Source organism: Rhagoletis pomonella, unplaced genomic scaffold (assembly GCF_013731165.1).
Source record: "Rhagoletis pomonella isolate Grant_MI unplaced genomic scaffold, Rhpom_1.0 Rhpom_scaffold_00006, whole genome shotgun sequence".
NCBI classification, from domain to species: domain Eukaryota; kingdom Metazoa; phylum Arthropoda; class Insecta; order Diptera; family Tephritidae; genus Rhagoletis; species Rhagoletis pomonella.
In genome coordinates, this window is record NW_023458560.1 from 37,383,083 (window position 1) to 37,403,758 (window position 20,676).

Genomic DNA, 20,676 nt, shown 5'->3' on the forward strand with positions numbered 1-20,676 from the left:
CCCCTCCACCGCAAACGCATGCTGCACTCGCCCACGATGGCTTGCATGCACACACGCATCATTTGTCCTTGAATGCGCCACTACAAGCCAACCATCCGACGCATATGACACATCATCCGACGATGGCGCATATGCTAGCAGCAGCACAGCAACCGCCGCCACCACCGCCCACGCCATCGGCGCAAAGTAGTGCGGCATTAAGTATGATGCATGCGGCACAGCGATTGCATCCATTCTGAAGGAATATGAGGCAGTCTTAAATTTAATTAGACAATTGTATTGTAGTAATAATTTATTTCTTGGCATATGTATTTATTTTTACGTAAATGCTGATAAAAGTGTATACAAAAGTGGAAGGTTATCCTCTAAAAATTCACGCACAAAATATTTGTACTTGTAAACTCTAATAAACTAGAAAAAAAACGAAAAGAATTAAAAATGTAGCATTACAATATAAATAAAATTAAATTTGGCAAGCACAGCTTCTCATGTTGTATTAAAAGTAAACTCCTGTCATTTTTTTTACATATTAATAATCCACTACAAACACTACGCAAATGCTACTCAAGCTATTATCTACTTTAATTACAATATTAAAATGTGGGAATGAATATATGTATGTATATGTAATTCATGTCATGAAGAATTTTTAAATACATATTTGACCATTTTGATTTTGTCTTTTCATAAAAAAAAATAAAATATTTTACTTTGGGGTACTTTCCCTGCTATTCATTATTTATACTTGATTTATGCATATTTTGCATTTATATTTTTAGACACATGTATTTGGTGTAAAATCGTTGGTAAAACCTTAGTTCTATTGACGCTACATATGTACCCAACGAACTTATACACAATATTGCTTATCTGGATATTTGTAGTTAAAACTCTTGATTTTCTACTTAAGTTTTTCCCTGAGCCACTCCTCGGTCAGTTCATCTAATTCTCGTATTTCGTAGACGCGTGTCAAATCGACCTCGCGCTGGAGGGCACTTTTGGTGCAAGCATACATCATTTGTAGTTCAATCTGTTGAAGAGAACATGGGTAAATATATATGTAGATAAGTGAATTTTGTTTAATTTAATTAAATTTTACTGTCCATACCTGACTATCGCGCGGCGTGTAAAATATGAAACACATAGGGTATGAAATTCTTTGGTCATCATGTATCATTTTGTATGTATAAATGATATATCGAGGCTGATGTCCTGGCAGTGTTTCTTGCAACTCATCGACGGAGATGTCCTCCAAGAGTTCATCTAAAACTACAAGTTGCTTTTCGCGATCGACTTTTACTAAATAAAATACACAAATTAGTAACGTACATGCTATGATTTATCATTAACACAGGTACACATGAATGTATGTATTAATTAATATTTAAATTAAAAATATTATTTAAGATTAACTATGCAGGTAGCTATGTACAGACATATGTACATATGCATCCGCACAAAACCTATATCCATTAAATTTTTTTTGGTACTTAAATAAACCAAAACAAAAAGATCAGAAGAGAAAGCGTTGAGCACACCTACTACATATAGAGTAATTTGCATAGCTAAGTTTACCGCCAATTTGGCAGGTCCAAAAAAAATTTTAATTATGTTTATACATACGTACATACATATACACGGTATGCTAAAAACGAGTTACTTACATATGAGTGCAGAGTTGGCAGTACTTTTACGGAAGCGAAACTTCTTCAATGCGTCACGTACATCGTCGCTAATGTCACAAATTTTGCTATCGCCCTGGGGAAGATGAAAGAACATTGCTAATCAATCCAAAAAGCACATATTTTCAAGGTCTCATAACAACACCTCCAATTACATATGTACATACAATAACAATATTATTATCAATTACAGTTGAATCACTAATTGCTCAGTTATGTTCCACACCCTTCCGCAGACGTCGTCGTCGCCACGACCACCTCTACTTCTGTTGCTCCAGACAACGACGCGTGATTTGTATTAGTCATAACAACTTTTATTTCGTAGTATAATGCTTAATTTAATTTTTTTCGTACTTACCATTATAAATAAATGTTTTAATATGACTTTGGTGACAGAATCGTGTAAAAATTTCCTGAGAACTTCTAGTGAGGAATGTGTATACGGAACTTAAAACACTTTATGATAGCAACCAACGATAGCAAAGCAACAACACGCAAATACAAAAGAATACAAACTAAATTTGTTTTACTAGAATGTGAGGTTTGATGTGAGGTGGCGATATCGGACCAACATCGATGCATCGAAAATATCGATGTTTTGCGTCGATGCAACGAAAATTTTCCACTCAATGTATAAATAGTCGATGCATCGATGTTTTTTTGAAAAAACATTGAACCGCCATTTAAGTTTTTCAATTGTTGACCAAAAAATTTAAATTGATGTGCAATAATATCAGTAAAATCCTATGCAAATCGATGTATCGAACAATATCGATGCATCGAATCAAAGAAATACATCGATGACATCCCTAATGTTAGGTCAAAGTGGAATGGATAACAGAACAGGGTTGCATGAAGGAGCAAAGTGCTATAAAAGGAAGTCAGTCTGGTAATATTTAATAATTCGTGCATTTCCGCTTAGTTATGACAACAAATAGCTGCTATCTTCTTCAAAATCTAGATTTTGAAATTATTATCAATTATATTGATGAAATATTGATTTTTATGATGTCAATTAAAAAGAGAATTTCTGCATATTCTGTATGCGAAACAAAGCCAAGTGCCGTTAAGACCGGAAATGCCGTTTACTAACGGCCGCCATATTTCAACAAGTACAATAGCTAATCTCCGCTATCATTTTGTATTTGCTGAAAAAATCTATAGAATTTTGTGTTTAAAATGCTCACTGATTTTCAGGAATCATGGTTAACTAGTAGAAAAGGCACTTTACCAAAGATCAATGAATTGGAGTCGATAAATGTTGCAAAAACATGGTAAGTTGAAGCATAACGGAGTACACAACTGTTTTTAAAGGCGTCCTTTCACCTAAACATGTTCAGTGAAAGGTTGCGTTTAGCCATTACACAGTCGCGTAATGGCCTCCAACGCACGCTGGATCTTACACATAAGCATCAATTGGAGGCGCTATCCTTTCGTTCCATATCAGGTCTTTGCTACACTACGTTACGTGTGCACGAATTGCAAGTAAACGATTTGTTGAGTAAGCTGTGATTTTAATTATAAGAAGTTTTCCTCATATTCGATATTCTCCCTACAATAGATAGATCAGAAGCGCTGGTGGCCCAAAGCCGAGATTGGACCACAATACAGACAAGAAAGCGAAGGTATTTACATACATGTGTGATGAAAGGTTAATGCAATTTCAGAAATAAGGATCAATCTTTAAACCTAGCCACCCGTCTACTTGTTCAGCCTCATATCGTTCGAAAAGGAAAAAGCGTCGCACAATAGAATATTCTATGCAGGACATATCGACAACAAATTACTCACAACTGTTGGACGAAACGGAAAATTTTGTGGAATGGGGAAAAATAGACGAATATGTGAATAAAACGGTTAGAATTTTTATTTAAAAAACATTTGAGCTTCACTTATCTGATTCACTTATGATATAGATGACAAAAGCAAATGGACATAGCAGGACAACTTGTATTCATATACGCGAGATAACCATTAATGAAGTTGATATGCCAAACGAGCGCTATTCAATGGATGAGGACGAAGGATTTGGGAATGCGACAGCCGAGGAAATGACTACACTTGTACAATTGCTCTCAGGTATGGATTACTTTTTTTAAGTTAAAAAGTTCAAAACACAAAATATTTAAAAACATTAACGCAGATACATCCGCCGCAACAGTGAAGGAAGCTAAGGCACAAAAAAGAAAGGTGAGTGCATGAAATTATGGAAATCGCAGGGTAGTATATTTTAGTTATTTTTCTTTTTGTTCAAAAGGCTTTGGAAATGTCGACGATTCGTGAGAAAAGAGCAAAGTGTGCCGAAGGTAAAAATTAAGTTGCACAAAACTTTGGCCATAAATAATTATTTTTAATTTAAGATTCAGCGCACGATGTATCTCGCAGCGGTCTTGAGTACTCTAAAATTGAAATTCCACGTAGTGCTGATGCAAGAGGAAATGACATGGTCGATAATTTTATTCCTGCAATGGCAAGCAATCCAAGCCAAGAAAGTTTTGCTCAAGAGAGGTGAGTTGATGCATAGACTTATAACCTGAATAAAAAAGTATTTGAACGTGGCGATGTAATTAAAAAATGTTGTATTAGCCCGGGTTATATGCAAACTGATGCGCTGTCCATCACGGAAATGAATATCGCTGAAAAAACTAAGGAGAAGAGGTGAGTTAATAGTTTAGATAAGTTTATTTTATTTAAATGCTGAAAGTTGTTTAGTTGTGATGCCGCTAATAATACTAGCTTCGATGTGGCCATTGAAATCGACGAGCCGTTTGAAAACTGTGACACTGCAAAAGAAATTGCTGATGAAACGTTACATCAGGTATGTATTGCTCGCATTTTATGCAACTATTAATACTAAACAAAATTTTCAAACAGAACTGCGTCGCTTCTAGCAAATCAACGAACAAAGTTAGAAAAATAATCATCGACCAACGCATTGAACTAACGGAAACGGAAATGCGTACACAGCTACAAACTAAAATTAATTTTAGAGCAAAATTAAGAAAAGCCAGAGCTAAGGTCAATTGGATTCCGAAGCGACATTTGCCGAGTGAAAAATCGTATGAAATGATTCTGCCGTCGGCCAATAAACTACTAACCACACTCAGCCGCAAGTAATTCAAAGCTATTAATGCTCATTCAAACTCTTTTTCAAATAATGCCATATTTACCGCAGCTGTGTTACAATGAGAAACTTTAAAATGAAGAACCATGTAACGCGCCGAAGTTTGGACAATTCTCGAATCTCTGCTGCCTATCGTAGTTTAATACGAGAAATTCTACAATGCGAAGTTACCGACGAACTTGCTACCCAAATTTATAAAAATTGGAATAATGGTGAGAAACATAAATTCATAAATAGACGCCAGAGGTTGCCTACGCCTGTGCCGGAAGACATTCATCAGGCAATTATAGAGCCCAATAATGGTATGGGAAGTGCTGTTATCAACATTAACAATAATTTAGAACTGCCAGTTGATACTTGTGTAAGCTTTTGTATAGATGTATTAAATTTATAGTATATAATTTTTGGAATTTAGTCTGAGTCTGATGACCAAAATGAATGGGGCGCTTTTGATGTAATGGTAAAATTGTTGAATTTATGGCGTTCCAAAAATGTACTAGGAGACGAAATACCTGTGGAATATCTTTTACAGCCGGCTATACTTATACGAAAGAAAGCTGCAAAAGCGTTCGCTGCACTATTAAGTATACAAATCAAAGAGGAAAACTGAACTTGAACTTATAAAATAATTGTATTACCTTTATTTAGAGCTTGCGGCGAGTCGATTTATTGTATTGCTGTCAGCAGAAAACTCCATACAATTACAGCACATTAAATTGGGAGCAGCTTCGAGTAAACTAATACAGAGAAATGAAGCAAATGGAATGCCATTAAGACGTGCTAACATCGGCTATCGTATACATGCAAACTAAACGTCAGAAATACTTAACGTATTTATTGTTATTACACTTTTGTTATTATCTTTGTAGTTTATATCTTGTTGAATTTTGAAAAAGGTATATTGGAACTACTGTTAACTATATTTAAGATTGTTATTTTCTTGTTATTGCGCACAATACAAATAAAGGAAAGAAGAAATATGAATTAAACTAAAAATAGAAAGTTAATATTTTAAAATAAGCTGGAAATCGCCTAACAAGAACAACAATTTTTCTCTTTTGCCATGGGTAAGCAAATACCTTTTATTAACTAATATTAAAATTTTCTGCTAAAAACTTTAGTTTTTAGATTTAAGTTACTTCTACGTAGTGTTAGTACAACGAATGTCAACTGTATACCTTGAAATAACTTAAATGCCTATTTGTTGTGCTAATCCTGTATAAACATGCAGTGATATAAAGCCCATTATGGAAGCAATTAGTGCCTTTATGGCAATAGTGGCCCATGGGCCAAATGTTAGCACACTCAGGAGACCTTCTAGCCAAACGCCTTTGAAGATTGTCAAAGCCAATAGTATAGTCACTAAAGGCTTCAATGTTTTGTTAAGATCATGTCTAGAGAAAAGCCACATAAGCGTTGCTGTAGTAATATGCTGCACCTATTTTGTAAATAATAAATAATCGTATTTGAAATATTTAGGGCTATAAAACCATATTTCCTCTCACCAGCAGAACATTCGACTCCAGACATTTCAGTATATAAATCCAGCTGAATTCGGTGCCACGTGCACCTACCCAAAGCATAATACCACGTGAAAGTATAACTTCGGCAGCAGCCCACCCTAAGCCGGTTGTAATTAATTTACTATGTCCCTTGCCAGGTATGCGTGAGAGTATTAAAGCGAACCCAAGTAGGTCTGCGACATTAACAGTACCCTTTAGAAACTCCTATTTAGAAGAAAGAGTTGTTTTCTTGTAAAACAAGTAAACACATTCATAATCAATGCACCCACCGCCAGGAAACAGAAACCCTCGCCAGATCCATTTATCGTATCAGAGTCAAAGAATGTCGCTAACACCAGCATTTTGCATAGTTGCGTGAAAATGTAAATGCCTCCTGCCTGAATGCATTTCCAAAATGCTCCATATTCCGAACTGAAATAATATGGAAAATTTAAGATGTTCATACATATGTACATACATATGTATGTAATCGTATGCATGCAGATTAGCAAGTGAATTGGCATAAATAAGCTCTCTACTTACAGTCCCGAATACTTATAGGTAAGGTAATAAGGTACATATACCAGTGCTACACAATTTCCAAAATGATACAACGTCATTTTACTCTCTGTTTATTCAGAAAAATTAGATTAATTTATTAACTAGTCTGTTAATAAAAAATTGCAACAGCAGGTTCGAGCTCAGTATATCCAGTAAAAAAACTGTGGTGAAGTCCATTATGGGGATAAAGTTTCCAGAGGTGAAATTTTAGGTAGCACACAATTTCTTACACGCATGGTTGCTTTTCAGCACTCATGAAAGAAACTTAAGAAATATTTGAAAAAAAAGTTCATATAGTACATTAATTTTTGAAAGAAATACCATATAATGTATGTACTCTGGTTAATAATATCAAAAAATGTATTAGAACCACCGTTTAATGTTATATTTGATACAAATTAATATTGCTGCCCCGAACGCTCTGCGCCTTGCCACTGAATAATAGATTTACTTAAAATTACATCCCTGGTCCTTGTTCTTTCTGTATCGCATCGTGGTGAATTCACATTTCTCAGAAATTTGACAACAAAACAAAACAAAGCGAGTATTTTATTTGCTAATTTTTGCGATTTCAATTGTTTAATGTAAATTTATGTCTTTTTAGGATATGTCGAGCCAACAAAGAAGGCGCAGTTGGAAAATTGAGTAATTAGTAATGAAGTAGCAGGCATATTTGGAAAATTATGCCGATAAGCAGGATGGAATTTGGGAAAGTAAGTGCATGGTTGCAGCATATCTATGTATAAACAGTATTTAATTAAATTGTTTATAGAAATGTTATAAATCGAGTGGCTCATTTACGATGTGCTCCAAACATTTGGCGAACTTTTTTTCGCCTTTTCAACGTGCTAAGTAACAAGTTAAGAGGACTGCCATCACGGCCGGTAAGAAACCTCAAGCAAAGGGCAGACAACCTTCCAGGAAGCTGCCTCCTGTCCCCGAGCCGAAGCTGCAGTTCAGCAAGAGCAGGTCAGCAAATTGCTACCCTGATCAAACGTAAACTAAAGCGCTCTGCTGTGATTGCACTCCGTAAATGTGAAAACTTGGTGCATGCTGAGAAATATCAAACAAGAAAACTCGGTGATGGACGCCGTGAGATGGAGGAGCGCTGTGTGGCAAAGAAATGCGGCCAATTCGACGGGCCTGAAAAATCCAAATTGGCTTTTGTGATCCGCATCCGCGGTATCAACAAAGTTGCACAAAAAGTGCGTAGTTTTACAGTTCTGTCTTCGCCACATTAAAACGGTGTGTTCAACAAATTGAGCAAGGCAACCATTAATATGCTACGTATGCCGAACCCTATATGGGGTTATCCAAATCTTAAATCAGTTCGTGAATTGATGTACAAACGTGGAATGGTCAAGCGTGTCCCAATCTCTGCTTTGTGATCGAACGCAAATTTCGCGAAGCGCACGAAATTCAGTGCGTTGATTCACTTCACTTCAAGAAAGCCCCCAACTTCCTGTTGCTATTCAAGCTCAACACATCAACCCGAGGCTGGCGCAAGAAGGCTAATCACTACGTTGAGGTTGGTGATTTCGGTAGCCGTGAGGATAAGATCAACAAATTGCTGCACAAGATGGCTTAAAGAAATTGTTGTTTTGTATTTAAGGCGACAATATAATTTGGCACATCTTCAAAAGACGCCCAAGCAAAAAAAAAAAAAAAAGAAAATTAAAAAATTCCTGAAGTGGCCTTTTCACGTGTCGATTTCTGTCGACTGGAAAATTTACTTAAGATATCGACTAGCCAAAACGCTTACATAAAGGCAGCTTAAATAACGTTCAAATTAATCATTTCCTTTGAGATGGGAAATACCAATAACCATTTCATAATTTCGAAAATTATTCCATTTATATTTGTTCTTGCATTTTCCACACCACTTGTGAGGTATGCTTTTACGCGCGTTACCGATTTTTTTTTTTAATGTGCTCGGTTGCCCAGGAGGCCTATTTTCACCTTTACAACTTAACATAAACAGAATTAGAACTAAAGCCTGCAATATATAAAGAAAATTAAAAGTTGTCTTACATCTAGTAAACTTAAAAAATTGCACATTAAATTCATTTTTCATTATAAAATAAAATTAAATATCACAATTCCGTTCAAGTGTATACATATGTACATATTTACAAAATGTGGTCTGTTTGCACCCACAGTAAGTTCCCATGAAGCCTAGCCTAAATTCAGAACTGAAAAAAAACGAGCAAATGGGGTCGGAAACTACTAGCCCTAACAGCATAATGTGGAAAATGTTTGAAGAGCTGCGAAATTGTATTGCAATAATAAAAATAACAGTGCATAAATTGGAAAAATGGCTTTTGTTTTGCTTTATAATTTTTGGGAATATTGGTTCAGATGGAATTTTTTTATTTTGGTTTTTCAGCTCGATAATGATGCACCCAGGGTTGCATTTACTGTCTATGAAAATATTTCATGAAGCGTTCCAAAATTAGCTCCTAGCCACTAAAAGTTGGTTAAGCTTAAATGAAATAGTTTTTTATTAAATATTTATTCCTGGTATTTAGTAAAAATCATTCATCTCAATACTAATATATGAAATGAAAGTAAATAAAAATCTACGAATACATTTCATGAATATTTTGTCATAGGGCTATTATTAAATACAGACATAACTTTGTCGGGCGTGGTTACTGACGTATATAGAATTATAATGCGTTGGAGAGAGATAAATATACAAGTTCAACGCGCTAATTTAGGTATCCTTGTATGTGTATACCTGTTACTCGTCTGGCATATACTCCAACTGCGAAAATAATGACAATTATAATTTATGTAGATCCCTGGATAAAAGATTGTCACAAGTTACTTTCGGTAACTCACGATTGAAGTTTGGAATGCAATTTCTCAGAAACACGACTACAGATTTTCTCCAAAGTGTCGGAGAATGCTATGTACTAGTTCATGAAATTCTTAAATTATCTTATTTTTTTAGTTTAGTGTCAACCATTTATGAGTTTAATAAAATTTTTTCGTATACGACATTTGTCAAAAAATTTTTTTAGTGATATGCGCCAAAATGTGATGACAATTTTTATAAATTAACTATACTTTTTACTAATCAGCCTAATCGTGAGTTTCGCCCGAACAAAATTTCGCCAACAATTTTTTCATCCACCTGTAGTGAACACACGCAAACGAAAAGTAAAAAGTGACCCGGTTCTAGAAAATGAAACTCATGATAAAGCTGAATATGTCGGAAACTAAAAAAGAACAGATAACTCTATTTGAAAGATTTTGATTAGTTTAGTACGACAGCAATACTAACGCAATATGTACCAAATAACCGAAAACATTTTAGTCAATTACTCGGAAACTAAAGAAGATATCCAAAAACCACAAATTGTCAAAATGACGCTTCCGGAAATTTTCCATCCAAGCGACGATATTTGAATGTTACTCACATATTTTCGAGCCTGTATGTAAATTTTCGGGAGAAAGGTTAAAAAGTATATTCATCTGCTGAAAAGATATTTTTGCAGATTCACAATTTATTTAAAATAAATCTATTAGCCCAATCTCCAATTCCATGTGAATAAATCTCCCCAGTGCTTAAATAATTTTCACCACATTAAATAGCTGCACAACACCCTAATTGCCTAAAAAGCGTTGCTTGCAACACTAGTCCTTTATGGGGACCAAACTTGGTAAAAAAAAATAGCTAAGTTTGTTTACTGGATATACTGAGGTACATACAATAACAATATTATTATCAATCAAGAATGATAGAATACAAGATTGCGCCAATGAGAGAGGTTTTTTGAGCGTAATTTTTGCGTGACGTCATCTTTGTGCAATTGCGAGAGAAATGCCAAAACGCATATAAAAATATGTAAACAATGCAGAAAAATGTGTTAATTTTAATATTACATGGGCCAATTTTACAGGAATCAATAAATATACAAAGATTGATTAATTAGGAACACGTAGCAATAATTTTGGATATGTAGCCCTTTAGATAATGACGATTTTTAGCACATGAAAAAAATGGATTTATTAACAGTGTTTGCAAAGTGTGCAGCAAAGTGAATTTTTGGACTTGCCATTTTAAAAAGCCATGCAGAGCAAGAACCAACTAACAAGATCACGCAATCGGAAAAGAATGAAAAAAGTAAATTTCTGAGCGTTTTTGACATCTGCCTAAAAATGAAAACAAACAAAGAAAACGAAAAAGGCGCGGTTATTGAGTGCGATTAGATTTGTATTTATTATTAAATATAAAAAGTGAAACTTGATGACAATTAGCAAAAAACGTTCATAAAATATGGTTTTAATGATTGAGAGTGTTTTACAATCGCATATTATCGGCACCGGCCGATTTTTCAATGCCAACGTTCTGACCACAAATGTGCACCCACTTTTCACGCAAATTTACGCCTCTTGACAAATCCAACAGACGCACAAACTTGTTCCAATCAAAAAGCACTTCATATTATATCATAAATTTGTAATAAATCAAAATTTCTAATTAAAACCGCTGCAGAAACACACATAAAATCGCTAAAATATCACTACGAAGAGGTAGAAGACGATGTAAACAGAACCAAAAAACATCAAAAACGCTACGAAAACTTTTTTCTGAAAATCGATTACAAATACAACGATGGCGGATTACGTGATCTGTAGTCGTTGGTTCATGCATGCAGAGTGCATATTTATATTTGTGGACGGTAGCCAACCACCATAAACTCCAAAGCTGTTGACTCCACAGCTTTTATTTGATGACTTTTGTACCATTTCCGAGAGGATGCATGCTTTTTTGGAAGCAAATATTCTATGTCAGTAAAACATAATTTAAGCTGAACTTTTAAATGTATAATAATTTGGGCACTGCTTCGTATTAGGTACCTAACAGCGCGGTAAGATGCCGCTTGAATTAGCGCCTGGCGACCTTATCCACTGGTGCATTAACTCATACCAGCACTAAAAGAATCAGGTACTAACAAAAATGAGTAGGTAGTGAAGTTCATGTATCTATTGTTACGATTATCCTCGAAACCTTGAGGGATTACCCAAATATACTCGGGCTCGTATCGCTGGATTGTTAAATAAATGCTAACGATGACCGAATTGTAGTACAATTAACTTTATTGTACAACAAACAATTTACAATACTTGTTAAAGCAATAACAACGCTTTACTACTTGTTAACACAATTAAACTTATAGCTTGCTTATTCCCAACTCAATTCTCTGCTCACTTTACTTGTAGCTTGCTGACTTGTAACTAACTTTACTGGTAGCTTGCTGACTTGCAACTCGTAACTCACCTCGCTGTGGCGGTGCCCTTATATACCTGCGCTGGCACTTATGGCAACTCTGGAACTTTCTGAAGTTTATCGCTCATTCTCTTTCTCTCGCTGTTCGCAGTGTTCATCCAACTTGACGTTTCTCTTTGTGGAACATTCTACGTCATTCCTCGAACATTCTGCCTATTTCTCCTGTTCGCTTTGTGTTGCCGCAGTATTCGCCACACTATTTACTGTAGAAACTGCTTTTGTATGTATGTCATTGCCAGCAAACTAAACCAGCATCTGTCTACATTCACCATGGAAATATACCTACTACAATTCACCAAGGAAAGGCCAACAGAGTTCCGTGTAAAAGTTCATAGCTCACACACATAGCACAAAGCTCGATTTGGTGTTTAATGCATGTCCTCGCCGGTAGAACTGCTTCCATTTTTTCGGCAGGTTTGCGTCCGTAGGAATCGGAAAAAAACTTATATAGCACGCTTTCCTTTTGTTTTCACTATTACACTTTGCACTGCACACTTCATTTTGCTTTTTAATGTCTCAATAATTGATTAAAACCAGGCAGAAATATTAACGCACAAATATTAAAATTGTTATTTGGTTTTTTCGTATGCTCACATTCAACAATTGCACCAAGATGACGTCACGCACACAGCTCATTCTGTCAAAATCACAAAGAGCGGATTAGCGGTACCGCGATTGGCGCAATCTCTATTTCTCTCAATCGTGATTATCAATTACAGTTGAATCACTCAAGGCACATTAAACAGGTAGTATCAGTAGAGCAAAAACAACGTTTGCGTGTATTTTGTTGTTGCTTCTGGTATCGAAAGTGTCAAAAACTGTTCTGAATTTTTTCTTCTAAATCAAAGCGTGCCATGTGAAATACAAAAAATTATAAAAAATAAAAAATTGAAATTGGAAAAAATAAAAATTGATGCAACTTTCTTTCCTAGTAAATTTGTTTGCTTCTCGAAGCATTGATCTTTCCTTTGCAAGGCCCAGTAATCAGCGGGCGTGCTGCTGAGTTGAGCGAACGTTCCAAAAGCTGCTATTCAATCGCTTGTTTTGTATGGAAAAAGGTTTCACAAGCAAATGGATTTTAACAACTTATAATTTTCGTGAGAAAAAATTAAAAATATTTGACATTTTCGAGACCAAATAATTTGAAAATAAATCAAATCAGCTGCTCTACTGATACTACCTGTTCAATGTACCTTGGAATCACTAATTGCTCAGTTATAGCAGTGTTTGCATTATTCAACTTTGCGTTCAACAATTGCGTTCAACTCAACGCAGGGTTGCACGAAAAAAAAGTTGAATGACTAAATGTTGGCTGGCGACCAACTTTGTTGAAAGCGATTAGTTGAAAGGCGAATCAACCAAAAGTTGAATGCAAAGTTGAACAATGCAAACACCTTTTTATGGCGAATATTTTGATATTTTTTCATATTTTGATATTTTTAGCCATTCAACTTTTTTTTCGTGCAACCCTGCGCTGAGTTGAACGCAAATGTTGAACGCAAAGTTGAACAATGCAAACACACTTTATGTTCCACACCCTTCCGCAGACGTCGTCGTCGCCACGACCACCTCTACTTCTGTTGCTCCAGACAACGACGCGTGATTTGTATTAGTCATAACAACTTTTATTTCGTAGTATAATGCTTAATTTAATTTGTTTCGTACTTACCATTATAAATAAATGTTTTAATATGACTTTGGTGACAGAATCGTGTAAAAATTTCCTAAGAACTTCTAGGAGGAATGTGTATACGGAACTTAAAACACTTTATGATAACAACCTACGATAGCAAAGCAACAACACGCAAATACAAAAGAATACAAACTAAATTTGTTTTACTAGAATGTGAGGTTTGATGTGAGGTGGGGATATCGGAACAACATCGATGCATCGAAAATATCGATGTTTTGCGTCGATGCAACGAAAATTTTCCACTCAATGTATAAATAGTCGATGCATCGATGTTTTTTTAATAAATATTGAACCGCCATTTAAGTTTTTCAATTGTTCACCAAAAAATTTGAATTGATGTACAATAATATCAGTAAAATCCTATGCAAATCGATGTATCGAACGATATCGATGCATCGAATCAAAGAAATACATCGATGACATCCCTAATGTTAGGTCAAAGTGGAATGGACAACAGAACAGGGTAGCACGAGGGAGCAAAGTGGTATAAAAGGAAGTCAGCTGGTAATATTTAATAATTCGTGCATTTCCGCTTAGTTATGACAACAAATCGGTGCTATCTACTTCAAAATCTAGATTTTGATAATTATTATCAATTATATTGATGAAATATTGATTTTTATGATGTCAATTAAAAAGAGAATTTCTGCATATTCTGTATACGAAACAAAGCCAAGTGCCGTTAAGACCGGAAATGCCGTTTACTAATGGCCGCCATATTTCAACAAGTACAATAGCTAATCTCCGCTATCATTTTGTATTTGCTGAAAAAATCTATAGAATTTTGTGTTTAAAATGCTCACTGATTTTCAGGAATCATGGTTAACTAGTAGAAAAGGCACTTTACCAAAGATCAATGAATTGGAGTCGATAAATGTTGGAAAAACATGATAAGTTGAAGCATAATGGAGTACACAACTGTTTTTAAAGGCGTCCTTTCACCTAAACATGTTAAGTGAAAGGTTGCGTTTAGCCATTACACAGTCGCGTAATGGCCTCCAACGCACGCTGGATCTTACACATAAGCATCAATTGGAGGCGATATCCTTTCGTTCCATATCAGGTCTTTGCTACACTACGTTACGTGTGCACGAATTGCAAGTAAACGATTTGTTGAGTAAGCTGTGGATTTAATTATAAGAAGTGTTCCTCATTTTCGATATTCTCCCTACAATAGATAGATCAGAAGCGCTGGTGGCCCAAAGCCGAAATTGGACCACAATACAGACAAGAAAGCGAAGGTATTTACATACATGTGTGATGAAAGGTTAATGTAATTTCAGAAATAAGGATCAATCTTTAAACCTAGCCACCCGTCTACTTGCTCAGCCTCATATCGTTCGAAAAGGAAAAGGCGTCGCACAATAGAATATTCTATGCAGGACATATCGACAACAAATTACTCACAACTGTTGGACGAAACGGAAAATTTTGTGGAATGGGGAAAAATAGACGAATATGTGAGTAAAACGGTTAGAATTTTTATTTAAAAAAAATTTGAGCTTCACTTATCTGATTCACTTATGATATAGATGACAAAAGCAAATGGACATAGCAGGACAACTTGTATTCATATACGCGAGATAACCATTAATGAAGTTGATATGCAAAACGAGCGCTATTCAATGGATGAGGACGAAGGATTTGAGAATGCGACAGCCGAGGAAATGACTACACTTGTACAATTGCTCTCAGGTATGGATTACTTTTTTTAAGTTAAAAAGTTCAAAACACAAATTATTTAAAAACATTAACGCAGATACATCCGCCGCAACAGTGAAGGAAGCTAAGGCACAAAAAAGAAAGGTCAGTGCATGAAATTATGGAAATCGCTGGGTAGTATATTTTAAATATTTTTCTTTTTGTTCAAAAGGCTTTGGAAATGTCGACCATTCGTGAGAAAAGAGCAAAGTGTGCCGAAGGTAAAAATTAAGTTGCACAAAACTTTGGTCATAAATAATTATTTTTAATTTAAGATTCAGCGCACGATGTATCTCGCAGCGGTCTTGAGCAGGGTTCGGATTTACCTCATTTTAGCCCCTCGCTCGCTCGTTAGTTTACTCCGAGCTAGCGCAACTCACGAGCAACACGCGAGGCTGTTTGCAAACGAGCACTCGTTAAGTACGAGCACACGCGCTGAGCAGCCAGCGAGCGAGTAAGCAAACGAGGCCAGCGCAAGAGTAGAGCGGCAAGCAAACGAGGGCCTCATTAGCTCTGCCCTCGCGAAAGCGTCGTTGCGAGCGAGGCACTCATTTGCAGCAGCAGACGAGCGAGGCGAGTAAACGAGCGAGGCAAATGAGGCGAGCAAACGAGCGAGGCAAATGAGGCAAGCAGATTAGACAGGCAAACGCGTTGTTTGGTCGGTAAAAATGTATGGGATAAAAATTGCAGCAACTAACACCCGATTTACACGATTCAAGTACTTGAAAGCAATTCTTGCTCATTCCCTTTTGTGTTTTCTATTTGCTTTTACACGTTTCAATTCTGTTGAATTCAAGTTTTTGGTTCTTTAAATGGGAAGCAACGAATATGCCAAAAGCAAAGCAAGAAAGTTGAAACGACTTGACGGTACGCATGTGTACTCGTCCCTTTTCTTCTCACCCCCTCTCTTCCACATGCGAGCAGAATTGAATTCAATACTTGAACTGTGTAAAAGCAGTCTAAGAATTTCGAGTAAAGGATTGTATGCACGCATGCAGATATGTATATACATACATATGTATATACACATATGTTAGTACATATTTATGTATATATTCTCATGCTCAGAAGAATAGATTCGTGCTATTTTGACCAGTTTTATCTACTAGAAAGGCACATATGTGCATACATATTTATGTAGGTATAATGTTTTTAATGTTCAATAATTTCTTATAAAATTTCAACTTAAACACTTAGGTCTCTTTTTATGCGTTTTTTTATGCGGATTTGAATTTATGCGGTTTTTCAAACACTTTTTTTGCTGTAGCGATTTTGCTTTTTTGAGAGCTTTTATTACTTTTTTTTCAATATGTAAGGGGCAATGCTTCTGATAAATAATTTGTCTTTGTATTCTTACATACAAGTAATTACTAAGTAATTTGACTAAGTAACTATGTAACATATGTATAAATGAGAATATAATAGGTTCGTTCGCGTAGCTGTTAATTGTTCATGTTTAACCAAAACTTACAAGTTTTTGCGTTCGCGTACGCAAAAAACTTGCAAAGTAGGGGAAATTGAGAGAGCAAAGTGACATTTCATTTTGAGGGGAAGCTACTGGATTCTGTTGGAAAAATTTTTGCCAACAGCAATTTGCCAACAGGAAAACAGCTGATCAAAAACAGCTGGTTGGCATTTACGCAAATCACAAAATTGAATTTGATGGTTTGGAAGTTAAAAATTACAAAATGCGACTAATTAAACTTGTAAGAAGTAAGTAGTTATTTGTTTAATCAATAAACTGTGCCAGGATGCCACTTTGTAATGAGTTTTCGTACGTTTTAAATTTTACACTTTTGAATGTAAACAAAAATTATATCAGCTGTTCGTCTAACTTGCAAGTTTCTGCAAATTTTCTGTTCGCGTACTATTTTGGATATTTCTCTCTTGTGAGCGAACAGATGACATTTCGCCGGAATTTGGCAGTTGGTTGGTTTCTGTTGGAGATTTTAAACGAACGCACCTAATATTTATAAAAATCATTATTTTGTCTTTCATTTCATAAATGAGTAGGACATCAGCATTTTCAAATGAATATTCGTGGTTTAGCCCCCATACATATGTATGTATGTAGGATAATACAAACTACTATTTGATAATTAAGGCTGGTCCACATAGAACTTTCGCGTTGACTTTGTAGTTGGCGTTGGTTTGACAGAACGCAAGTTAAAAGTATGCGTTCTACAATGAAGCTTGGCAGAGACTACTTTGGCCACTAAATTAACATATTAACGAGAGATAAATTAATATTTCATATCAATAATTGCATGAAAAATTATATTTCTTGCCTTCATTTGATTAAAAAACAAAAACATTCCATTTAATTTTATTTATTTGCAACAGCTGGCGACCGACGCAGCAATCTTTCTGCTTTGTATTGGCCTTAGCGTTGCCAAATTTTGGATATGTGGACGGCTGCTTTGAAATTCGACGCCAACGCAACGCCACAGTTGTATACGAACCGGTCTCTATTCTTTGTTTACGCAAATTTTCCCATGTCTACATATCCATATATATATGCATACATATGTATGCACTATATTTCATTCAGGTATACAGCATAACTGCTACAAGTAGCAAACTATTTTGGGGGTGTTAACAAGTGCTTACTTGTTTTTTGTTTCTGCGGCACAAACGATTATAATGGCTGCGTTTCTTTATACATTCCGGATAATCCCATTTCACAGCCGGAATAAACAGAATGCGTTTGAAATATACGTCAACATATCATCAGGAACGTTCTAAAGAATAAATAAACAGAAAAGTTTATTCCAAACGTTCAGAATGAATAAAGAAATTCAGCCAATATCTTCGTTACTTATGGTGCATTTACATGGTATGAATCTGTTCATAATGGTGCATTTACATGGTATGAATCTGTTTATAAGCCGTATGAATTTTCCTATAAAAGAACCACCAACTCTATGAAGAAATGAATTAAAGCGATATATATTTAACAATTTTGACTTGTATACTAGACAATATTTTTTTGTAAACAACAAATAAAAAAAATTTATTTTGTGCTAGCTTCGAAACTAGAAGCTTATTTTTTGTTAAATGTGCTTTAAAAAGGACCTACTGCCAATAAAGCCTTGTGGATTGCTATTTTTCCATATTTGTAATGCTTCCATTTAAACATATTTGTGGTTTTTTGTTCAGAATTGCTTGTTTACGAAACGTTTGGCATAACTTGAAATTATAGGGATGCCGTTTTCTTCCGTTTCTCAGTGGATTTTATACTTGAAAAGGCACCAAAATATGTATGCAATACTTCTACATATCTTCGTTTAAAGCACAAAACCGCGCATCAAGGAAATGCAAAACCTCGTATGGGAGGTTGCCTAAATTTTATAGGAGAGAGTGAAACTGGTCCCAATTTAAAACGGTTCTCTCTTTTAAACTTAATAATCTTCTCTCCTTATGTCTAAGTCGATATTTTATTATATCGATATTTTATTATAAATGGCTAAGGGCTTGATGTCAGGAGCTTCCGATGACCAAATATCTTTTTTGGCACAAATTTCACTTCCGAGGTTTTGCAGAACCACGATACGCGCTTTTGTACTTTAAACGACGAATATGTATATCGCTTGAACAATATGTTAGTGTTTGGCCTAGCTTCTCCTCCGATATGCGGCGTGCGTGATTTTGTCACACAAAGTAAAGGACAGTTTTACGCCGACTCTGAACGGCAATTGTATTTTAATGAGAAGTTGTTTCCATGACAGAATACACTCGGAGGTTTACTATTACCAACAGAGGGGCAATCACTATTAGAAAAACTGGGCTTGAACTCATGCTCTGCGTAATGCTCTACAGCAGCCGCCACTACTTTTACATATATTGCTGGTATATTCAAAATACTATCCCGAACTTCGGAGTGTATATAATATAATAGATTGGCGCTTACACATATGTTAGTGTTTGACCGAGCTTCTCCTCCGACTTGTGGCGTGCGCCTTGATGTTGTCACACAAAGCGGAGGGACCTACAGTTTTACGCCTACTCCGAACGGCGATTGTATTTTTATGAGAAGCTGTTTTTTCATGGCAGAAATACACTCGGAGGTTTGCCATTGCCTGCCGAGGGACGACCGCTGTTTAGAAAAAACCGTTTTCTATATTTTTTGGGATGTTGCTTTGACCAGGGCTTGAACCCAGGTGCGGATGTGTGAAAGCGCGCACTGCTTACCACTACACCACAGCGGCCGACCGGAGTGTATATATGTAATATAAAAAAGAATGAGAGGTACTATAAGAAAATGTACCCAAAATTCTGGAGCAAATGAAAAAATGCTCATTGAAAATAGTTCACATGTATAAATTGAAAGATATAACTTAATAGGTTACAGCGCTAAACAAAAGGAAAAGTTCGAAAAAATAGCAATGCGGTTTGAAGGAAACATGAAGCCATAAAATGCTGGTTTGTTTCGTTAATACTCTGAACTTTGTAAGATATGGCACTCTATTATTTGCAGTAGTTTGCAAATATTCACTAATGGTTCTAAAATCGCAAACATTTTCGTGGGATGTTTTTGTTTGATTTCGAATTGAAACTACATTACGATCATATTGTACCGAAATAAGTGCGGTATCCCTGCATTTTTGTAAAAGCCAGAAAGAAGCATAAACTGTATGAAAAAATGAAAGGGAGAAGTATACATGCCTTCTATAATTTTGAATTATATGTATATTTGGCAAGTCTTTGTGTAAACAACCAAAAATACAAATTTTCATTTCTTTGCCAGCTTGGAAAATATAGGCTTATTTTTACTGAAACGTGATATAAAGCTCATTAAAATGTTCTGTAATGTCTTGTTGTAAGTTTGTTATCACAGTTCTTCGTATTTTTATTGTCCACTAAACGTGAGTGGCTTCAATTTAAAAAATTCTAGTACAAAGAATTTCTTTGTTTTGAATTTGTTTGTTTATTGTTTTTAATTTTTAAAATTCAAACTTTTGACATGAATGTGAATGGCGGAGTTGCCGCTTTCCTCCTTTTCGGTGGGTTTTTATATTAAAAAGGCATCAAAATGGGAAAAACCCCCCTTGGTATCTCTGCATCTGTTAAACTTTTTATGGGAAGATGTATGAAAATTCAACTTGCTATAATTT

General features: G+C 35.5%; 5 protein-coding genes across 12 annotated transcripts in view; 3 read left to right on the forward strand and 2 right to left on the reverse strand.

The window, feature by feature from the left end:
* Positions 1–542, forward strand: part of LOC118740685 (zinc finger protein 32) — a 7,136-nt gene extending 6,594 nt beyond the window's left edge. Inside the window, exon 6 of the mRNA XM_036472321.1 lies at positions 1–542. Within this exon, the coding sequence (XP_036328214.1) occupies positions 1–239 (239 nt within the window). The 3' untranslated portion in view covers positions 240–542.
* Positions 543–691: 149 nt separating this feature from the next.
* On the reverse strand, positions 692–2,171 carry LOC118740693 (glia maturation factor beta). The gene is made up of 4 exons (XM_036472333.1): positions 2,041–2,171; positions 1,665–1,758; positions 1,109–1,299; positions 692–1,030 (listed from the first exon to the last, which is right to left on the reverse strand). The coding sequence occupies exons 1-4, from the start codon at positions 2,041–2,043 to the stop codon at positions 902–904; spliced, it is 417 nt and encodes a 138-aa protein (XP_036328226.1). The 5' UTR covers positions 2,044–2,171; the 3' UTR covers positions 692–901.
* On the forward strand, positions 2,093–5,802 carry LOC118740682. Of its 7 annotated transcripts, none has more exons than XM_036472310.1 (15): positions 2,093–2,223; positions 2,880–2,956; positions 3,023–3,167; positions 3,244–3,307; positions 3,357–3,538; positions 3,599–3,761; positions 3,826–3,872; positions 3,940–3,988; positions 4,043–4,190; positions 4,269–4,340; positions 4,395–4,500; positions 4,557–4,795; positions 4,858–5,167; positions 5,222–5,390; positions 5,455–5,802. In XM_036472310.1, the coding sequence occupies exons 1-15, from the start codon at positions 2,116–2,118 to the stop codon at positions 5,616–5,618; spliced, it is 2,043 nt and encodes a 680-aa protein (XP_036328203.1). In that variant the 5' UTR covers positions 2,093–2,115; the 3' UTR covers positions 5,619–5,802. The 7 variants fall into 7 exon arrangements, with proteins under 7 accessions (XP_036328203.1, XP_036328204.1, XP_036328205.1 ...); XM_036472311.1 differs by having other exon boundaries at positions 3,023–3,183; positions 3,376–3,538; positions 5,455–5,801; XM_036472312.1 differs by lacking the exon at positions 2,093–2,223 and having other exon boundaries at positions 2,663–2,956; positions 3,023–3,183; positions 3,376–3,538; positions 5,455–5,801.
* Positions 5,803–5,852: 50 nt separating this feature from the next.
* LOC118740689 (transmembrane protein 147) lies at positions 5,853–7,008 on the reverse strand. The gene is made up of 4 exons (XM_036472327.1): positions 6,852–7,008; positions 6,599–6,740; positions 6,312–6,533; positions 5,853–6,244 (listed from the first exon to the last, which is right to left on the reverse strand). The coding sequence occupies exons 1-4, from the start codon at positions 6,926–6,928 to the stop codon at positions 5,996–5,998; spliced, it is 690 nt and encodes a 229-aa protein (XP_036328220.1). The 5' UTR covers positions 6,929–7,008; the 3' UTR covers positions 5,853–5,995.
* A 7,576-nt stretch (positions 7,009–14,584) lies between these two features.
* On the forward strand, positions 14,585–15,950 carry LOC118741678. Of its 2 annotated transcripts, none has more exons than XM_036473652.1 (7): positions 14,585–14,978; positions 15,039–15,102; positions 15,171–15,333; positions 15,394–15,556; positions 15,621–15,667; positions 15,735–15,783; positions 15,838–15,950. In XM_036473652.1, the coding sequence occupies exons 1-7, from the start codon at positions 14,810–14,812 to the stop codon at positions 15,915–15,917; spliced, it is 735 nt and encodes a 244-aa protein (XP_036329545.1). In that variant the 5' UTR covers positions 14,585–14,809; the 3' UTR covers positions 15,918–15,950. The 2 variants fall into 2 exon arrangements, with proteins under 2 accessions (XP_036329545.1, XP_036329546.1); XM_036473653.1 differs by having other exon boundaries at positions 15,171–15,321.
* The last annotated feature ends 4,726 nt before the right edge of the window (positions 15,951–20,676 follow it).

What these genes read in the sequence shown, in the direction of transcription:
- LOC118740693 (XM_036472333.1), bottom strand. An exon ending in TGCCAACTCTGCACTCATAT is followed by an intron (nt 1,300 to 1,664) that starts GTAAGTAACTCG and finishes TATTTTATTTAG; the next exon opens with TAAAAGTCGATCGCGAAAAG. An exon ending in ACACGCCGCGCGATAGTCAG is followed by an intron (nt 1,031 to 1,108) that starts GTATGGACAGTA and finishes TCTCTTCAACAG; the next exon opens with ATTGAACTACAAATGATGTA.
- LOC118740682 (XM_036472310.1), top strand. Translation starts at nt 2,116, where the DNA reads ATGTGTATACGGAACTTAAAACACTTTATGATAGCAACCAACGATAGC. An exon ending in ACGAATATGTGAATAAAACG is followed by an intron (nt 3,539 to 3,598) that starts GTTAGAATTTTT and finishes CTTATGATATAG; the next exon opens with ATGACAAAAGCAAATGGACA. An exon ending in GAAAAAACTAAGGAGAAGAG is followed by an intron (nt 4,341 to 4,394) that starts GTGAGTTAATAG and finishes AAAGTTGTTTAG; the next exon opens with TTGTGATGCCGCTAATAATA.
- LOC118740689 (XM_036472327.1), bottom strand. Translation starts at nt 6,928, where the DNA reads ATGACGTTGTATCATTTTGGAAATTGTGTAGCACTGGTATATGTACCT. An exon ending in ACCTATAAGTATTCGGGACT is followed by an intron (nt 6,741 to 6,851) that starts GTAAGTAGAGAG and finishes ATATTATTTCAG; the next exon opens with TTCGGAATATGGAGCATTTT. An exon ending in TGGAGTCGAATGTTCTGCTG is followed by an intron (nt 6,245 to 6,311) that starts GTGAGAGGAAAT and finishes TTTACAAAATAG; the next exon opens with GTGCAGCATATTACTACAGC.
- LOC118741678 (XM_036473652.1), top strand. Translation starts at nt 14,810, where the DNA reads ATGTTAAGTGAAAGGTTGCGTTTAGCCATTACACAGTCGCGTAATGGC. An exon ending in CTAAGGCACAAAAAAGAAAG is followed by an intron (nt 15,668 to 15,734) that starts GTCAGTGCATGA and finishes TTTGTTCAAAAG; the next exon opens with GCTTTGGAAATGTCGACCAT. An exon ending in AAGAGCAAAGTGTGCCGAAG is followed by an intron (nt 15,784 to 15,837) that starts GTAAAAATTAAG and finishes TTTTAATTTAAG; the next exon opens with ATTCAGCGCACGATGTATCT.